This window comes from Pteropus alecto, unplaced genomic scaffold (genome assembly GCF_000325575.1).
Source record: "Pteropus alecto unplaced genomic scaffold, ASM32557v1 scaffold53, whole genome shotgun sequence".
NCBI classification, from domain to species: Eukaryota; Metazoa; Chordata; class Mammalia; order Chiroptera; family Pteropodidae; genus Pteropus; species Pteropus alecto.
Window position 1 is genome coordinate 2,467,594 of NW_006434366.1, and position 20,420 is coordinate 2,488,013.

General features: G+C 59.5%; 1 protein-coding gene and 1 long non-coding RNA gene across 2 annotated transcripts in view; both read right to left on the reverse strand.

Moving 5' to 3' along the window:
* The window catches only part of POC1A (POC1 centriolar protein A), a 60,892-nt gene that overhangs the window by 26,120 nt on the left and 14,352 nt on the right, over positions 1-20,420 (reverse strand). The window contains exons 8-9 of the mRNA XM_006909159.3: positions 10,976-11,044; positions 8,545-8,643 (exon numbers count right to left, since the gene is read on the reverse strand). Of these exons, the coding sequence (XP_006909221.1) occupies positions 8,545-8,643; positions 10,976-11,044 (168 nt within the window). The remainder of the gene's footprint in view (positions 1-8,544; positions 8,644-10,975; positions 11,045-20,420) is intronic.
* LOC112477523 lies at positions 1,437-8,087 on the reverse strand. The gene is made up of 2 exons (XR_003045488.1): positions 4,659-8,087; positions 1,437-3,717 (listed from the first exon to the last, which is right to left on the reverse strand). It is a non-coding gene; the product is annotated as an uncharacterized LOC112477523 (long non-coding RNA).

The following is a 20,420-nucleotide window of genomic DNA, read 5'->3' on the forward strand; positions in this document are numbered from 1 at the left end:
GTACAATGATCGCCGCAGGAAGCCAGCACTGGGACCATGCCAGTGAGCAGACCCAGGACCCCACTGGACCTCCTTCCGCCAGCTTCTTACTAATGTCCTTGGATCCTGATGCCCTAAAATCCGACCCAGCAACTCACGCCTCACGTAGCCATTTCTCCTTCAGCTCCTGCACTGTGTTAGCCCGTCCGCATCCCTTGTCTTCCACGACCTTGACACTGTTGAAGAGTACTGATTAGTTATGTGGCCAAACGCCCCTCGCCTGGGTCTGTCTGACCTTTTCTCGTGACTGGAGTGAGGCCGTGCATTTCTGACAAGCGCAGCATCGAAGCCACACGTGCACGACGGCACGGGGCTTGTGCCACCAGGACTGGTTATCAGAGGCCCTGACCTTGCTCGGTGGTGATGCTGACCTCTCTGCCAGGTTTCCCCAGTGCAAAGCGACATTTCTCCCTGTGTAGTTAATCTTGGAGGACTGTGGCTTTTTAAAAGGGAGCGTGTTGTCATCACAAACTCTGTGTCGGCCCCGCTTGCTGGTGGCTGCAGCTGCCCCACAGACGAGAAGCGTCTCGTCTCTCATGAGTGGCAGAGCGACATCTCTGGAAGACGCCGAAGCTCTCCGTGACAAAGAGGAACAGTAGCAGTTTATTTATAGATCCACTTGAAGACAGCTCATTGTAACTACTGGAGTTGAGTTTTCAAAGCTCGGGAACAAAGGCTGGCAATCTTAGCTCTCCTTGCACTCGGTTCGATGGATTGCGTTCGAGGCGCAGACTGCACCCGGGCATCGCTCCCAAGACCGGCAATTCATACTTAGTGCCGCATCTCAGGACACGAGCAAAGCCTGCCAGGGCAGATAACTGCTGGCTCTGCCTACCCTGCAGAGGCGGCGGGCCTCAGATGGGCCAAACCCTCACCCTGTGGCTGCCCAGGGGGCGGGGGGCGGGGGGCAGTGCGGAGCGGATGGAGACCACATTCCAGGGGGTCTCGCCGCCTCCCTGCTCTGTAAAATGAAGTTGCACCCGGCTGCTGTGACCCCAGGCTACATCTCTCTTCTTCCTTCCCCCTGCAGTCTGTGAAGGGGGACAGCGCCCCCCAGCGGATGCCTGCCCTGAGACAGCTGCCAGTCGCTGCCCCACCTGCCCTGCCTTATCTCCAGGCTGGAACGAGGGCGTCTTCAAAGTCACAACTACCCCTGAGGACAGAAGACGGTGGAGCCCCAAAGCTCCTCCTGCCCCCTGCCCAACTGTGGCTCCCCACCAAGACTGGACTCTCTCCCCAGGGAAGGGAGACAGGGGTTTTCTCGAAGCCCCTATGTCCTCATCTGAACAGAAAGCACAAAACAATATGCTTGACACATGAGGAAAACTGTGACCATGGACCAGGCACTTGATATTAAAGAACGATTAACCGTGTTGGATCAATAAGAGTGTGGCAGCTATGGAACAAAAACGTCTTTACTGAGGGTAAAATAATACACCTGGGATTAAATACAAATATTCCAACTCTCCAGAAAGGACGTGGGGGAGATGAACGAAGTGAGGCCGGCAGAAGGAGGAAGCGTGGCGAACGGCACGTTCTCTCCACTTTCTGTGCTAGCTCGAAAATTTCCAAAGCACAAGTATTTTTTGTTTTGTTTGATGATGATGATGATGATGACGATGATGATGATGATGATGATGATAGTAGCTCTTGGGTGACTAGAGTGAGCTGTGGAACCCCAGGCAAGTGGGACCCCAGGAGGAAACTGAGGCACAAGGTCGCCCCCCCCGCCCCCCGCCCCGCACTCGGCGTCCTGGCAGGAGGCAGATCTGTGTGGCTTCACGACTGCTCAGACCAGCCTTCGGCACTGCCACAGGGAAGGCCCCGAAGGCACTGAGAGCATCCCGTGAGCCTGCAGCAATGTCGGACCTTCAAAAAAGCTCATTTTAAGATAATCTCCATGGAAACCATCTATTCTGATTTTTTCCCATGGTAACCAATGAGAACATAAACACGAGCATTATCCAACACCCTTACACCGCATGGGCCATGCTGCCGTCCAATCTGGAAACTCTTAGCTGCCAAGGGCTCTTCTGCATCGACCATGAAAGCAAGCACTGAAACTCCCAGTCCAGGCGGGCAGACTCCACCACCCCACCGCCCAGTCGCCGTCCAGACCACCCCACGCCACCTGCCCTCAAACCGTCCAGACCACCCCACGCCACCTGCCCTCGAACTGACCAACCAGGCCAGAAAGTGGCTTCCTTCATTTAGCCCGGGACCATCCAAAACGCCAAAGGAAGGAGCCACAGCCTGCTTCTAGCCTCGCGCCCTCCACCCTGCTACCGGACGTGTGTCCATGGACCCCTGGTGTCCTGACCACAGTGTGTTCCAGACACAAGCAGCGCGCCACGGGAGACCAGGGCGCCAGCCCTCCAGGGAGACGAACGAGGCCTGCGAATCGCCGACTCCAGCAGAGAGCGGCTGCCCCAGCGAGCAGAGTGCTCTGGGCGGGCGGAGTGGGAAGAATTCACAACCTGCTGGCCTCCTGGGAAGGCTGCATGGAGGAGGTGCCATCTGGAGAGGATGCGTGTCGCTCTGCTGGGGAACAGAGTATGGCCCAAAGAATCACAGCCAGGCTTAAGCAACAGTGTCTGTTTCCACTTGCGGATCGTTTCTTCCATTTTCGGGTTTCCGGGTTTGAAAGAGAAGCACAGAGGAGGAAGGGTGGGAGGGAGGGAGAGAGGAAGACTCAGGTGCCAGCGGCCTCGGTTCTTGCCCACCTCTCCGCTCTGCACCACGTCCAGGGCCTCTGCTGGCTCTTCTGTGGAGAAGGGACTGTCAGCGTGGCCAGACTGGGCCATAGACGCTTGTCATCACTGTGAGCCAAATGGCAGTGTCACAGCTGTGGCCCCAGGGCTGAAACTAAAGGCACTCCTGCCCGGGCCACGGTCCCCTGTAGCGAAGTGCCAGGGTGCCAGGACCCACTGTCCTGTGATTTGGGCTCATTTCCTCACGTGCAACTGTGGACTCTCCACTGGCCTTGAACCCAACGCCTGGCTGCCAGCGGGAAAGGAAAACCAAAACAGTTCTGAGATCCTCGAAAAGACAACAGAGCTCTCGACAGTGTGTGTGGGTGCCCAGGCTCACGCACCAGGCGTGCCCCGATCCACGCAGAGCTGGACGCGAGGGCCACCAGGCTTCGTGTGGACTCCAGATCAGGTGTGTCCATCTTCATGACACTGTGACTGTCTTAATACACCCGCCCCGGATTCCTGCAACTATGCCCGCTGTTGGTTTGTCACCAAGCAGGCCCTTCCTCCCTAAGAACCAGGCCACTCTCCTCTGGACAGGGACCTCTTGCCTGTGGAATGGATGGGAACTTCCCAGTGGCAGGAAACCGTCGGCCCCTCGAAGGGGCAGCTCAGAGAAGGGAGTTCGGCTCAGTCCCACCCCACAGCACATCCTCTGCCACTGTCGCTTTCCGCAGGGCTGTGCCTGCTCTTGTGACCTGGGGCCACTTTCCGAAAGGTTCTGCAAAGAAAATCTTCACCCAGGGGTTTCAATATCGAGCCGCAAGCACCCAGACCACCTCAAGCTCAACCGTCAGAGACTCGCCTGACGGCTTCCCTACAGGCCCGGCGGGTTCTGAAGGACGGGAGCTGACCGAGGCACCCATGTCTACGGGGCAAAAGGCAGGAGCCAAGAACACTGAGGACAATGCAGGAGGCAGGTGGTCTACGAATTTAAGAACAGGTAACTGGATGGATGCAGTGGCACTAATGGATAGGACAGAAGCCAACGTGGGATGACAGGCCCAGCAGAGGATGCACTGGGTCCCGCCCTCCCGGTGACATCCCTGGCTAGAAATAAAAGCGCGCCTCTGCCCGCCCAGTTGTAAACAGAGCCCAGTGGGTGCCTTTGGGTTTAAAGAGCCCACACTTCCACGATGCCCAAGTGCCTGGGCATCCTCTGACTCATGCACTGTCAAGAGCCTCCTTGAATAGCCTTGAAAAATTTGAATCCAGAACTGAAGTCAAGAGGAGAGAAGAGAGGCTCCTCTAAGACATGTAAATCTGGGGTTCGCTCCTGCTCTAAACACCCACAAAGCCCTGTCTGCAAGGGTCCCCTCAAATCCACCCTTCTCACTATGGAAAGCAAATGCCAGCCAAAAAATTTTTGTTGTCAGTAAGAGACCCAATTCCTCCATGTTCCCAAGTGAGAAAGCAAATCTACAAGGCAAGTGGAAACAGCCCCGTCCCCCACCTTGACCCTATGACTCCTCAGGCCTGGAGACCGGGTGACAATACGGATCTTTAGCAACTGCCACCCAGGAACCCCCAGAATCTCAGCATGGGGCGAGATCCAGTGCCAAGACTCTCTGGGCCAGGAATTGGGCCCAAGAATCCCTAAGTCAAGCCTACCGCTGTGCAGCACCCCAAAACAGAAATGTGAAGTGAGGGTGCAGGGGGTGGCTGGGCCTCCTCCCTCAGAACCAGCAGAACTGGTAAGAAGAAACGGGCCATCCTCAGGGAAGGCTGAGGGCTCAGGCAGGTGTGCCTGGCTAACCAGCCCCTTCTCCAGGGGACAGTCCCAGCACTGAAGCTCTCGGGGTCCCAGGCAGCTTTCTCAGAGGAGTCGAGCGGGTGGGGGAGGAGAACAGGCCCGTTCCCACCCACCTCATGGATTTGCTTTCACGTCTGGGAGCAAGGAGGACGTGGGTCTCTCATCAGGAAGCACACTGCTGTCTGCAAGGGTCTGCAACCCCCACCGGACCCCACGAGGACAGCCTGCAAGGCAGAGGCAACATGGAAAACGGCCGCGGGGAGACCGGCCCCTCTCCTGCCCGCCGGCCCTCACCCCACAGCCTGTGGCCGCACAGCCGCCCTGACGGGGTGGGGGCCCATCTTGCTCAGTCGGACAGAGGAAGGAAAAGGAACATTTTAAAACATTTTAAAGGAACATTTTAACATTTACAAAGATGGGTGAGCGCTTGCCATGTGCCAGGCACGGTTCCAAGCGCCTTTGGGCCTGTGCCACCTCGTGAGACCCCACCGAGGCGGACCTGGCATCTCCCCATTTGAGATGAGCGGAGAAAGGCCCTTGGCCCTAGAAGTCAAGGTTACTGTCTGTACTGGAGGGCAGCCAGCCCTGAGAACTCAGGAAGTGGGTTTTTGGTTTTACTGAATTACCTAGAATTCTGCATCCCTTGCCCCACCCCCAGCGCAACCTTCCTTCCCATTGCATAATGGGCTCAGAAACCTTCAGAGGGAGGGCAAGAATGACAGTAAGTCGGAAACAGTGCATCTTGGCTATTCGAAGCGGTTTTAAAATGCTTCTGTGGTTGAGGTAGAAGTCAGTCCTACGGCAGCTGGGACCGGAGGAGCAGGTACCAAATTCAAGGTCAGCCACGACACAGTGGTCCTCGTGCTTCAGGGACAGGCCCCAAAGCACGGACAGCAGCACAGGGTGAGGCCGTGGAGGCGAGTGCAGAGTGCGAGATGACCACGGCTTCGGCAGGGAACAGAGCTAAACGCTAGACCACTGAAAACACCGGCACGAGCTCAGGGGCCCGCAAGAGTCCCTTCGGGAGACGCGCATCTGCACGGAACCTTCCAGCATTCCTCCAGCCTTGCATCTTCCGACTCACCCTCAGCCCGGTGCGGGGGTCCTTTCCCTGCAGCCCTCCAGGCAGAGAAAGCTCCCCAGCCAGAGCCCGAAAATGCCTCCTCATCACAACTCGGCCAAGAATAGACGGAAAATGGAACCCATTATTCTCATTCCGAAGGGCTGGGAAATGGCTTTGCTTTTCAACATGAAACGTGCCTAAAAATAAGCTGTGAATTTGAAGCAGAGGTTGAAACAGCTGCAAGTGACCTGATCTCTCTTCGGAGTGGGCTCAGGGAAAGCCTTCATTCCAAGAGAGCTGAATGTCACCGTCAGAGCCGTGGTCCTCGGTAGGGGTTTCCAGGGCAGAGGGGCTGTGACGGGCTCACGGGGCTGCCCCCGCCCCGGGCTGCCCCTCCGGCTTTTAACTGCCACAAGCGAACAAGCACACGCTCAGGAACCGAAGACCCAGCAGCTGGGCGACGGGCTTCCTACGATCCCCGAACATCAGGTGTGACCCGTGGGCGTTAGGGCCAAGGCCCAGCGCTTCCACGGAGCTGGGGGGCGGGACCACAGACTCGAGGGGCTGGGGCGGGGGCTCATGGGCTACTTGGGAAGCGCCAAAGCACTCGCCAGGTACTGTCCCAGCACCAGGGAAGCCCGCGGGCGGGAAAGGCATGAACGCTCCAATCGTAAGGGAAGAAAACCAAGAGGCCAAAGATCTTTTTTGATATTTACCCACCACCTCTGGAGGACTCAAAAGTCTGACAAGCCAACACTCCTGCAGAACAGGCTTGCGTTAGAAACCCAGGCTGACACCTGGACCACGGCTGCTGGGGTGGGGCTCCAGAGGGCTCACACGCCTGGGCAGCCGGAATGGCGGGTCCCCAGCGCCAACCCCATGCTCCTCCCTCCCATCCGGCAGCACCTCCATCAGTGCCACCCGCCGCTCCACCAGCCTCCTCTCCGGCTGGCTCCCCGGACTGATGTTAATGCGGTGATTCTCACCTGGGGGCGATGCTGGCAGCAATGCCTGAAGACATCTTTGGTTGTCACAATTAGGGGGTCAGGGATGCTACAGGCAGCTAGTAGGTAGAGGCCAGGGACACTCTACACCTCACATGCTCAGGACAGCCCCCCAACAAAGATTTATCCAGCGCAAAGGCTGATGGCGCCATGTCTCAGAGCCCCGAGCTACGGGGGGCGGTGTGAACAGAGCTGAGGCAGACTCATTGGATGCCCCCGCCTGGGCTCCCCAAGGAACCGACACCCTAGCCAGCAGCGGACTCAGTCACCAGGCACCATCCCAGGGCCAGGAAGCCCGGGGCAGGACGGGCCGGGCCTCGCGCATCAGCCTTCCTCCCCCGGAGACCTGACCACTGAGCGGCGCCCACCGGCGGGCCCGCCTGCATCAGGAAGAGAAGCAGGTCGGGCACGGGGTGGTGGTCGCGCAGCAACGTGGATGTACCTACTGCCATTGGACTGCACGCTGAAAAACGGGTAAAATGATAAATCCTACTTGACGTGGATAAAGCAAATAGCTCCCCCCAGGGGTCCTGCTGGCCTGGGAGCCCTGACTGCAGGAGGGTGCCGGCCACGAGGCGCACGTGTGCTGGCAAGGGGGCGCCTGGCCACCACCTCAGTCTCCAAGGGGCTTGTGACAAATCAGGAAAGGCCTTCAACAAAGGATGACTAGATTTAACAAGTCAAGTTACTCCTGGGTGGACAGATGAGGTGTATTCAGGCTCCACTGTGGAAATGGAGGCTTGGGAAGAGGGGGTGCTTTGCCTGGGACCACAAAGCCAGGGTTCAGAACCCAGCACCCACACCCTTCTCCCTATTGGAACCGCACATGGGGACGCCCACCAGGCAGAGCTGTGGCCTGAGGCAGTACGGGAACAAATGGTTTAGCGCCTGCCCACCCCGCCCTGTCCTGCTGGCTTCCCCATCCCACGGCCTCTGCCCTAGATGACCAGGCCCCACACCCCACCTCTGAGCCAGGACTAAAGGGACAAGAGGCAGCCTGTCCAAGTAATTCTCCTAATAACTCTAAGAAAAGGAGCACAGGGTTCTCCCCTTGCTAGGGACTACCAGCCATTCCCAAGAGGCAGGTGGCGGTACCCTCCCCTGGGATGGGGAGGTACAGGAGCGTGGAGATGGGGGGAGGAAGGGATCCTTCTGCTGGACTCAAATGCTGGATGGACTCCAGGCTTCCTGGCTCTATTCTCGGCCAGCCTCGACTCGCTGGGGGCCTTGGGCAAGCCGCTTCCTGTTGTTCGGGCCAGCTTCTGCGTGTGGGAGAGGCCGCACAGCCTCTGCGGGCCAGAGGGACACAGCCTCTGCGGGCCAGCAGGGCTCACACCCTTGGGGCTCCATGGCCTTGGCTTTAATGTTTACTTCAGCCAAAGCCGAATGCGACCTCAAAGAGACCTTACCAGTTATCAATTTTTCCCCAAAAAATATTTGCCAAAAAAATATCGTTAACTATTTTAATCGGGAATGCCAAAAAAAAAAAAAAGGTACAAAACGGACTGTGGCTGAAGAGCTTCCTCTCCACGGTCTAAAGAAAAAGGAAGTGAGAGCAGCGGGACAGGGGCCTTGGCCGCCCGCCCCAGCTGCGGCTCCGGGCCCACGCCCTCTAGGAACCCAGGGCCTGGCCCGAGACAGGTCCGTCCTTTCCTCAGGCCTCAGCCAAGCGGGAGCATGTGCCGTGGCGACACTGCCACCGAACGGAAGGCACGGAGCGCAGGCCCCGGCAGTCTCTGCTGGGAGAGCCTCCTCACGTAAAGCAAAGCACTGCAAGGGCCCAAGTAAGACTTGGCAAGCGACGAGGTCTTACTAGTGTCCCATCCCTGTGGCCAGCCCTCGCCTCCACTCCCCACCGTCTCAGCGCAGTGCTGCTCACGGTGACCCAGATCGCAAGCCACAGGGCTCAGACACGCGTGCCAGGACACTCACCCGATTCCCGGAGGAGCCGGCCAGCATGGCGGGGGGCCTCGGAGCCTTCATGAGTTCTCCAAAATCCGCGGCGTCGAAGTTACTCTTCCAAACCATCACCTGCCGAGACCAACAAGCACACGGGCTCAGGGAGAAAACTCACCAGCCCTTCACAGAGAAGACGGGCCTGAAGGCTGTCCCCAAAGCTCTGGGCCAGTGGCAGGATAGTGGTCCCCACCTGACACCCCGAGTCAACTCCAGGACCTGCCCCGCTTTCCCAGAGAGCAGGCTTTTTGGACAGGCCTTGAGAGAACCTGATGTGCCACTAGGATGGAATCACTGTGCGCCACCACCAGGCCTCTGCACCTGCTGGTCCTCTCTCTCAGCTGGCCCAGGCTCCAGCTCCATGCAGCTGGCTCCTCAGGCTGGAGTGTCAGACAGGCCATCCCTGGCCGCCTGCGAATTCTCATACAGCCCTCTATTTCCTTCATAGCATCAGAGTTGCTAGTTACTTAATCTCTTTATCCCTTTTCCTCCTTTGTTAGTCTCTGCACTAACACAGAAGCTCCCGAGGGTGGGGTCCTGGCCTGTACACCGTGAGAAGTGGTTAGCACGTGGACCCCAGCCCAGACCACTCGGAGCCAACATCCTGGCTCCACCCCTTACTGTGTGGCTCTAGGCAAAGGACTCAACCTCTCTGTGCCACGGATCCCAGTCCCCACCTCCCAGGGCTGCCGTGCAGCCCACAGGAGACAGCTGGGCACAGACACTGGCACCCGGAAGAAGTCGGTAACGTGTCCTAGGCCAGATCCCACACTCCGCTGGAGGATTTTCACATCCCAAGGCTCCTCCAGCAGAAGCTGAGTGAGGCCCTGCTGGAGAGCATCGGCCACGTATGGCTGCACCAGTCCAGGGCCACTTCTAGGACGGCACGAACTGTGCAGCGTGACCAGTGGTCAACCAAAAACCACGGTATCCACTTCGGATGAAAAGCCAACGTGCCCGGGGGCGCCCCCCGCTGGGACACAGCCACAGCCTGGTTCCTTGGGGGCCTCTCGCCACTCCCAGCAGCATCACCGGTCACTGCTCCCCGACCGAGGGGCACCCAGGGGCTCCCATCTGTCCCCGCGACGAGCAGAATGTCGGCACACACCCTTGTTTACAGGGTCCTGTGTCACTGCTGAATAACTCTCAGCAGCAGACGGGCTGTCACGAGCGTGGGGAGGTGCTCAGACGTCACTCCAGAAGGCTCCAGAGCAGACTGCAGGAGGCAGCTGGGAGCTGCCAGCGGCGGCTGTCCGAGGACGGCCAGGGCAGGTGGAAGCCCACCTGGGCCATGTGACTTTCTTCACCCTGACTTTCTTTGCGGTGTGAATTTACCGCTCTAGTTTCCCTCATCTCCCGAGCAATGAGCCAGGCCTCCGGGCCCAGAGGCGGCTCAGGGGCCCCGTGCCCGGTTAGTGCAGAAGCTGGCGCAGGTACGGAAAGACGCCCGCCATCTCTACTCCAGGCAGTGCTGAAAGCACCCCCGCCCCGCTTTCCTGGTAGAGACTCGACCAAAATCGGTCCCCTGGGTTGGGGCTGGGCTCCCTGGGAGGCCAGTGGGACTCTCCTGGGCTGAGCAGTCAGAGCTGTGAAGCTGGGCATCAAGTAGAAGGACATTCTGGGTGGCTCACCAAGTCGAGGTGGCTCAGGACAGCCACCCCTCCTCTCTGGACAAAGAGCACTGCACAGGAACCTGGAAGGAGATTTTCGGCGGGGGACTCTTCAATGCCCCCAAAACCCCCAGATGCCAGGCTCCGGGCCAGAGCCCAGAGGCAGGGTGCCCACCACGAGGTCATTGTTGCTTAGCAGTCCAGGCAGGAGGCACCGGGGCCAACGGGCGGAAAGCCTCAGCAGACAAAGTGACAAAGCGGAAAAAGACTGCCTCACACAGGTCCCCTCTCTGCAGCCTCGGAGTCTGAAAATGCTGAGCCCTGAACACAGCGCACAGGCGGGCGAGGGGAGGCCCCGGGCAGCCATGGAGCCTGTTCCCTCACCCGCAGAATGGGCGCCGGGTGCCCGCCCCTCTGGGCCGCCGTGAGCTCCAAATGAGGGACAAAGCTCTGGCCACACTGCCCACAGAGCCAGGCCTGCAGCAAGCACCTAAGACTTACCTAATTATTCATTTATGATCAGGAGAAAGAAGTTACTAAAAATCTTTAACTTTTTCATGTCAACGGTAGCCCAGACACGCCCCCAGCCCAGCTGGTTTGAACAGTGAGCGTTTGGAGATGCTGTCCCAGGGGGAAGGGGCCCTGGGTCTGAGCACCCCCGCCCCGAGCTCCAGCCTTCACGGTCACTGAAAGCCACCAAGGACGCTGGGGAAACCCGGCCCGTGCCCAGGAAGCCTCGGCCTCCTGGTCTTTTCCGCTCAGTGTCGGGTGAGAGACCTCAGGCCATCGTCACTTACTTGTTCATCAGAACCTCCGGAAGCGAAATACTCTCCCGTTCTTGAAAAGGCAACAGTGGTAGCTGGACCCTAGCAGAACAAACGAAAAGAAACAAACACCCAAGGTCACTCCAGATTCTGAACAGGAAACCAGGAGCTCCTGAGTGAACACAGCCATGGCGCGAAGCGCTAAGGACCCCGTTCGGCCCTTGGCCAAGGGACGCGCAGGTGCCTAGGCGCAAGCACCACTGCAGAGACCTCGGTGCCTGAGCACCACTGACAGGACAAAGGACAAGCCATGGGGTCACGGGTGGCCAGAGGAATGAGGACAGTCCACGCTGGCAGCCCTGCTGGGCCGGCATCACTGTCCCCACTTCCGAGAAGCCAGCGCTCAGAGAGGCGCACTGACGTGTCCCAGGCCCAGCACTGGGACCGGAACTCGGTCCCCTGACCCAGACCATGCTCTTCCTTACCCCGTCCTGCGCTGAACGGACAAGTGGAGCCCTAAGGAGAAGTCAGTGAGCAGAGGTGGGGCGCCTCAGTGACATCAGAGGCCAGAACTGGAGCAGGTAGGAGGCTGGGGAGGGGGTCACCTGGACAGGTGCCCGGGCAGAGAAGCAACGTGACATGCCCTCAAATGTGCATGTCACTGTCCTTACGTTCAGGCCCTGGGAGATTCTGGCTGCCAAGGTACGGAAGGTCCCACAACCATCAGAAGGGTGACACCGGGCCTGTGCCAGGCCGGGCTCTGAGGGCCGGGGGGTGCGTGCAGGCTTGGGGTGGGGGGCACTGCGCACCACCAGAACCGCCCCCTGCCCGCAGCCCTTCCAGTGGCAGTGTTGGCACCCTCCCAAGCCACACTGGGTAAGAGGTTCTCTCCTGGATGACGATGGCAGGCCACTGTCACAAAGACCACTCGGTCCCTCCAGAGCAGCAAGGGGAGCAGTGCGAGCCCCAGGTACCCATACAGGTACGCCCAGCGGTGAGGCTGATGGAGGGGTGGGGGCCCGGACAACAGCAACACTGGGGAGCACCCTGCACTCGGTGCCAGAAGGGACCAGACAAGTTGTGGGCTGGAAAGGGGACCGAGGTCAGGCAGCAAGGCTGGCTTCTGCCTGCCCAGAGAGACAGACAGGCTGAGAGGTGCCCCCTCCAGCACACTGAGCGGGAGCGGAGATGTCTGCCCACACTTCCAGAACCTAGCCACGGCTCCCCGCCTCCGAGGTGCCACGTGCAGTGTCGAAGAGAAGGCAAGAGCAGGCTGACCAACACCAAGCGCGTCGCCTGCGCTGGCCCCCGTGGCCCTCGGAGTGTGGTGTGCACGCTCGCCCCTCCTGAGGGGACAGGTCCGAGTGGACAGGGACACGCCTCCAGCCCGTGCCTCTCCCTGCCTTCTCGAGTGTGGGGCCCAGGGGGCTGGGAATCACAGCGCTGAGAGTCCCATGCAGCCATCAACGGACAAATAAGATCCATTCTTATCGACAGAGACTAGACCCAGTCACACCAGTGAGTGTGAAATGCCAGGTGCAAAGCTGCACACACAGGGCCCGCATGTGTGGCGGGGCAGGTCATGTGCCCTCCAAGTACCCTTCCAGGTGACAGTCACCGAGGGCTAACAAGCTTAACAAGACTTTATGGGGTGTGTGTGTGTGTTAACAATTTCAGGTGACTTTTGCTTGATTCTTGGAAGTCTTTGTAATTTCCCATACTTTGAATTTTTAACAAATATACGGCATTGCTACATTACTATAAAAACAAACAATAAAAAACATAACTATTTTCATTTTGATGAAAAACCAAAAGGGAAGAGAGAAAAGGGAAGGAAGCTGGGGCCTGAAGTGTCCGGAAAGCTGGGCCCTCTGCCTGACCAGAGCCGGCTGAGGAATGGCAGGTTTCCAAGAAGTCACAGCAACTCAGGAACCAAGCAAATATGCGTGGGTCAGTCCCCTTTCCTGCTGTCACTCAACCACTAGAGGGCAAACTGGAGACAGGCGTTGGAGACCAAGCGGCACCAGCAGCGGCAGGACCAGCGCAGTGCGGCCGGTGGCCGCGGCTGGGCAGGCACCTCGGGTTGGGGCCCCGGTGCCAGGAACCCTCCAAGCAAGATGTGCTGAACTCTGCCCAGAGGCCGAGTGCCGAGAGACTCTGGGGACGGCGCAAGGGACATCAAGCTATGAGGGAACTCTCGAGGGTGAGGTCTGCTAGGCGGGCTGCTCAGCTCCCGCCCGGTGCCTCGGTGGTCCTGGAAAGAGGCCTCCCACGAAGGCTCCTGCCTGCCGGTCCATCAGGCCCCAGACAAGCGGCCCAGCGGCTGGTCCTGGGCGCTGTGGTGGGCCCCACGACTGGAATGCGGACAGGCTCCCCTGTGCTGACCATCAGCGGCTTTGGCCTTCCCGGGAGGGTGGGGGAGGCAGACCACCCAGGCCCCCCGCGGCCTCGCCAGGCCCTACCCGCCTCCACCAGCGCTCCCGCACTGCTGACTGCTCACCGCCCCGCAGATGGCGTGGGCTCAAGGCCTCCTCCTTCTCCATGTCCTTTCTGAGCCTCCTACATTCAGCTCTGAATTCAGTTATTTTCCATCTTTCCTGGTTTTAAATAAATTCACTTAAGGCTACAAATTTGCCTCTGATTACCACCTTAGATAGATCTAAAAAGCTCCCAATCCACTGTGTTCTCCCAGTTGTTCGCCTTCAAGTGTTCAGTTTCCAGTGTGATTTTCTCCTTAGCCTGACAGTGATTTTGGGGTGTGTTCTAGTTTCCAAACCGTGGGGCTCGGAGTGTTTCTTTCTCACACACAGAAGGCAGACAAAGTTACGTTGAGATCGTTCTGCCTTCACGGCGGCTTATTCCTTTTCATGATCACTCTGCATGCATTCACCCGCCAGCTCAGGGCAGGGGTATTGCTACGTGGTCTCTTCCCCCAGGCCAGAAACCTCTGCGCTGACCCGAGTGTGACTCTGAGCAGCAGCTTTTGGCTGGGCCTTCAGCAGTGTGGAGCCCAACCTGCCCCAGACTGCTGGAGGTGCCCACCTGCCTGCGGTCCTGGTCTCCGTGGGCTCTAGGTCAGGGCTGCTGGCAGGAACAACTCCTGAGCTCCACCAGGTCCTTCCTCCCTCCCTCTCTGGATCTGCCAGCCAGAGTCTTTCATGAGATGGTCCTGCTTGGCCACCATGAGCACTGGACACAGCCTGGCCACCCCCTCCCCTCCCCTCCTCCCCTCCCCTCCTGACCCAGGCACCCCTGGTCCTCGAGCTTGGCTGGACTCATACCCAGCCATTTCGCCACACGCCACCTCCGCCTTGCCAGCCTCCAGACCCAAGGGACCCTGCCGTCTGCTTTCCTCACTCCCACACAGCAAAGCATGGATGGGGAAGTTTTTTAAAAAGAAGGCAAACCAAAGGGGCCCATGCGTCTGGATCGCCAGCTCCCAGTGCTTCTCACTCGCAGCCCTGCGGCTTGTCCAGACCTGGCCACTCCCCTCACCCCTCCCGCATGATCCCCACATGTCTCGGCCTTGACTCTTGTGCCACGACAGCTATGCCAGCAAAGCCGAGCCAGGTGCCCTGGCCACCACCGCCCCCAAGGGTTTTGAAGGTTTTCGGTAGCTACCGACAAACAGGAATGTCATGCCACGTGCCCCAAGTCGGGGGTGAAAGGAGTGTTTACAGGGACACGGAGGCCAGTAAGGCCTGAGAGGTCTCCGGCCTTCGTGCCCAGGCCACTTCCTCCACAGACCCCTGCTGGGGAGGCACCTGCACTGCTTACCAGCATCCACTGTGGGCCGGCTCTTGGGTCTGAGAGGTGGCCCAGGGAACAAGAAGTGGCCTCTGGGAGGAGCTGCCGCCCAGGCAAGCTGAGGCTCTCTCCTGACCCTGGCTGGGGACACAGCTCCCAACCCTCTACCCTGGGCTCTAGGCAGGGGACAGAGGGCCAGGATGATCTCTTGGTTGCTTAGTTTGGAGCAAACGAGCTGTTCCCCCTGTTGATGTCCCCTCACCCATCCCAGGAGGTGTCCAATTATTCAAGCCAGGAGACATGAGCTTCCTTTGCCCTGGAGTAGCCTGAAGGGCAGCCCATGTGTCCCAGGCCACTGTCACACCTCTGCCTCCATAGTAAGCCTCCATGGCCAGTGCCCCAGCACCAGCCGCAGCCCTGGTGTGACACAAGCTGTCAGTGACGTCAGTGGGTCCATGTTCTGCGATCTCACGACCACCAAGACCCCAAGCAGACAGCAGCCCTGGGTCGGGGTCCAAGCCCTCACCCACCTCATGGGGCAGCCAGGCTGCACGAAACCACGTGCCTAGTGGTCCCTGTGCAGCTCAGTCACTCCGCAGAGACACGAATACCAACTGCACAGCCACAAACACCAGATTTAACTTCCACCCACATCCCACCCACCATCGTCTCCCAAATAGCTCTGGGGACTTAAACCAAATGAGCATAGCCTGAGATTGTTTCAGAAAATACAGAAAAATAAATCTCTATTTCTAGCATATTGTCCCCACGCTTGCCACACAGAGCTATTGGGGCCTCGCTCGGGGCGCAAGGCTTCGAGCGACAGCTGTGGTTGGTGGGAAAACCCTCCCTCTCCTGGTCTTGCTGCAGAGAGGGAGAAGAGGGGGTGAGGAGGCTCCCGTGGAGCCCTGACACCCCCGAGTCTGTACCGGATCCAGTGGAAGCAGGGACTCCCTTTCCTCCAGCTTCACTGGCATGGCCGTGACAGATCCCACGCAAGACTTTGCAGAGCCTCAGAGAGGACACTGCCCCCGCTCCCAGCCAGTCCTGCAGGACTCAGGCCCTGGAGAAGATGACCTGACTGGTGGGACTAATAAGGACACGCAAACAGACCTGCAGACCAAAGGGCCAACAGGCCACTGCTCAGGACAGCTATGGGGCAGGGGCTGGGGAGCAAGCAGGTTTGGGGCAGGGGAGTGGCCGCAGCCCACCCACTGGGGGACGGATTTCAGGAGCTACACGACAAAAGAGAAGCCAAAGCAATATGACATTCTAGGGGAGATGAAAAAAACCTTAAACAAAAGAAAAAGCCAGATAAACCCTTTGGAGACTTCGTGGGAGGGGGAAATGGGCAATCCCCATCCCAGAGGGGGAAGGGCTGATGGCTATGGCCCTGTGCCCACCGACAGGGACTAAGTCATCAGAGACCCCCAACATGGGCTCATTTTCCTAACAAACACTGACTGCCCACCCATGTACCTGGACCATGCCCATAACGGAAACCTTAGATGGTCTCTTAAAGAGCTCTGGCCTAGAGCAGTAGGGGACCATAATCCAAGAGCTGAAGTGGAAAGGGACTAGCACCTGTGAAGATCTACTGTGTCCGATCTGGGCCATGCAGACTCTTCCTCTCCTAGAACGAGGCTGATGAGCAAAGGCTCGGCAAAGCCAATGTCGTACCCAGCGTCATAGGTAAGAGGCAAAGCGAGGATGGCCAGACTCCAGTGCCCAAGCCAGAGGCTCAGGCTCTCTCTGCTAAACAGGATGGGAGAGCCCCTGGTTTTCTCAGAAACGAGGAGTACAAACTGTTTCTGCAAATACTGGGTGTTTCCTTAGAAACTGGGCATCATCACCCAACAGACAAGGCTGTGTGACCCCTACCCAACCGAACACATCCCAGCACTGGGCCTCAGTCAAAGGAGCTGGCAAGGGTGCTTGCTGCAGGCTCTTTGCCAACCCAACCCACCAAGAGAGAGATCGCCCGGTGTTCCCTGGGGCAGAGGGGGGAAGGAGGGCCGTGCGCCACATCCAGGCAGGGCTCGGCCCACTTTCCACTCGGGCGGGCAGGTGCAGCTGGAAACAGCGGTGCCCTAGCTCTCAGCCCCAACAGGCTCCTCAGCCCCTCCTGGCCCTTGCTTGGCAGAGGCGGTTGTGTCTGCTCAGGCTGCATCTAGAAACCTGCTGCCACCTGCTGCCACCTGCTGCCCCGTCATCGCTGAGCCCGGCACAGCCAGAGCAGCAGGCCTGCTGAGGGGCCAGAGTCCATGCGGGCTGCAGCCAGCAAAGGGCCTGCCCAGCTCTCGGGCCTGCCACCCCATCACTCGAGGATGCTCAGCTGGCGGAAGCTTAAGGGCCCCATGGGTCCCAGCAGCTGCTCCCAGGTATCCCATGGGCAGGACCTCAGTCCCCACAGAATGGCCTTGTAGCCCAGAGTGTCCAAGACTACAAGAGAGAAGCCCCAGGATCCCTCGGGCCTGCAATAAGCTTGTCACCGATGTCCACTCCCAGCCCCACAGAGTGAGCCAGCCTCACGCAGGCCAGTCGTGCCAGAGAAGCTCCGAACTGCTGGCCAGGCCCTGGGGCCCAGCACGTGGGCTCAGCCCAGGAGACCCCAGCTGCACTGGGCGATGCTGGTCTTAGCTTGGCGCCTCCGTCCTGTGCTTCAGGAGACAATGGCACTTCCGGCCCCAACCCAGACAAGAGCACACCGGCCCAGCAGCTCTGCCTCCCCCAACCTCTCTCCACCCTGACCCTCCCTGTCATGTCTCCGCCTCAAGCCCCGCCCTCATGCAGGCCGCTTCCCTGGCGCACACAGAGCGCCCCCTGCTGGTCAAGGAGCATCAGCTCCCTGTAGCTGGCGGTTCTCGGCTGGCCTCCGACCCCCAGCCTGCACTATCCCTTCCCACAGGTGTGGGACTAGACGGGCGAAGGAACCGCTGCTCCATCCGGCAGAAAAACAACAGCCTCCCTCCCAACAGCTCTCTCTGGAGACTGTCACAAGGAGGTGCTTCAAGTCCCAAAGTGTCTGTCACGGAGTTCCTCCCTGATGGACCAGAACAGGTCATATGGCAGCGAGGCTAAGACCCACACAGCCACAAGCCTGCTGGCCTCCTACACAGACCAGTGACCTAAAAACAGGAGTGAAATCACTTCTAAACGCCATATGCGCGAGGCCAGTGAGTGTGGTGGAAACGGCGGACTCGGGCACTCGTCCCAGCTCTGCCACCTGGAGACCCGAGTGAGACCCCTACAAGCCCAGCCCACTGCTCAGTCTCTCCACCTGGACTCAAAAGTGCTCTCAGATCTGCCATCGTCATTTGTGGACAGAATCCCGGGCACCTGGGAGCCCTGGGGCCACGCAGCCACTCGCTTCAGGAAGTGGTTGGTGGCAGCTGTGCCTCCTGCGGCTACCCCACGCCCTGGGAGAGAATGTGAAAGCCCAAGTGACGAAAGCGCCCAGGTGCACATCTTCCTCGAAGGCCGGGAGGGCGTGGACGTCACGACAGGAAGCCTCAGAGGACCACAGCCCTGAAGAGCACGCTCCAGCCCCCTCTTCAGCAGCCCAGATGCAGCGCCCTGCCAGGCTCTGTCCCTGGGGCTCAGGAGCCACTGTCCATGCCCTGACGGGTGTCAAAGAACTCCTTCTACTCCCGCCCGCACGAACTCTCCAGTCAGGAATGTCCTCGGAACACGCCAGCTCCCAGGTGACACACAGGCTCAGCCTCCACGATGCCTCCCAGGGGCTGAGCAGAGCAGCTCTCTGCTCCTGGCCATGTCTCCACAAGCACTAGGTACTCAGTCCGGCTGGTGGCTCTGTTTTAACCAACTGCCCCCCACAGGAAGGTGCTATCAGCTGACTCTGAATTGCCCCAAACCTAGAGGCAGAGCCAGGCCCAACAAGGAGCCACAACAGACCCTAGCAGACCCTGGGGCACAGAGGGCAAGCAGGGCTTTGCTCAGGGCAGACAGGCTGCCCTCAGGCAGCCCTGCCCCAAACACTACACATGGACACCCTGACATCTGCCCTCAGGCCAGATGCTCCGATCATGCTGCTGCTCCACATCATTAGGAAGCACCGCAAAACAAAGTTCTCTCAAGGCAGAAGGGGCAAATTAAGTGGGCAGGTCTGCATGAGTGGCCAGCCGCAGACGCAGCACGGAGCTGCTGCCTCCAGTGGGGAGTGCACAGTCCCGTCACCGGTCTGGAGGAGCAGGAGGGCGGGAGAATCAGTTCTCTGCGAAGAGGCCAGGGGTTCCAGCAAGTGCGGGGATGGAGCAGAGGCAGGGCGAGACTGCCTCAGAACCCTGAGCTAGCCAGGTCCCAGGATCCCCACCCCCCGCACCCCACAGTGGAGCCGGTGCCATGGGTCCCCCAGGAGGAAGAGCCCGAAGACCCACGGCAGGCTGATCCTAAGTTTCCGGATTTGACAGGGGCTGTGGTTCAGAAGAGAAACGAATGGAGCCTCTCGCTCTGACTCCCACTGGCACCGGAGATGCACCGCCTCCACCCACCCCTGCTAGTGCCGAGCCCACTCGGCCAACCTCGCCTGGCCGCCTAACCTGTCTCATGCCTTCTGAGCTCTGCGGACCTCCCTGGGGAGCCCCCCGCTTCCCGAGCCCCAGGGGGTGGGACCGTGACATCCATTCTGTGCCCCTGGTGCCCAGCCCAGCGATCTGGGGGGCGGATGATGAACAGACAAACGTGTGGCTTTTGCCTTCTGCCTTCTCCGTCCCTCTGGGCACCGTGAGCTCGGTGCTCAGAGGAAGGGATGATTCTGCGGAGCCATTCCCCGTCTGTAACCCCAGCGCCAGCTGTCCCTCAGCCTACTCCTCACATTTCGAGGTTCAAGAGCAACAGGCCACCGCAGTTAGACTTGGCCCGTTTCACTTCTCGGGGAGAATGGCGTCAGCAGGTTCTCTTCGCGGGCCCGACGCGGGGCCTGAGCACGGGAAGGGCGTCTTGGACACCGTGCGAGGGTTCTCAGGCCAGGGGCGCGCCAGCCGTGGAGGAGCCGCGCAGGGAAAGCAGAGGGCGCCGTCTGCACGTGTCTCTCTGCTGCTGTTTCTCCTTTTTGCCGGGAGGAGAGGTGGCAGCATCACATGGTTTCACGTGCCGTCCTGGTTGTAAGATCCCAAACGGGCTGCACGTGACTTTAAATAGCTGATTGCCAAAGGGCCAACCGAGGTTGTTGCCAAGAAGCTGACAGCAGGAGCAATGGTCACCCCAGCCCGGTGGCCGTACAGGACACTTAGACGTGCAGGCCACTGGGGGAGCAAGCCCGTGGTACAGCAGACGCGTCCTGACACGGAGGACAGGAGGCTGAGGGTGGCAAGCAGCCTCCTTGTCCCAGGGAAGCAGGAGGAAGGGCCCAGGCCCCACGTCAGGCTACGGCCAACGGCCTTCATGTGTCCCGACTCCAATGGCAGCGGGCTCCGGAGTCCTGAGCTAGACACCTCACACCTGGCTGCTGGCCCAAGACACACAAGCTGCCTGGGACCCCTCAGCCCTCATGAGCCTGTCCCCATCTCCGTCCTGCCTGCCTGCTGCTCACAGGTGGAGAGGATGAACTGAAAAGCTCTGGTGTCCAGACCCCCGCCCCACTAGGGTGTGGTGACTACATCCCGACAGGAGACATTCTTTGCCCACGGGAGACAGCTCAGCCACAACTCCTGGTGGGGAGAGCCCCCGCCACCCCTCACCTCACCCCACAGGGCTGCCTGCCTACTGCCCA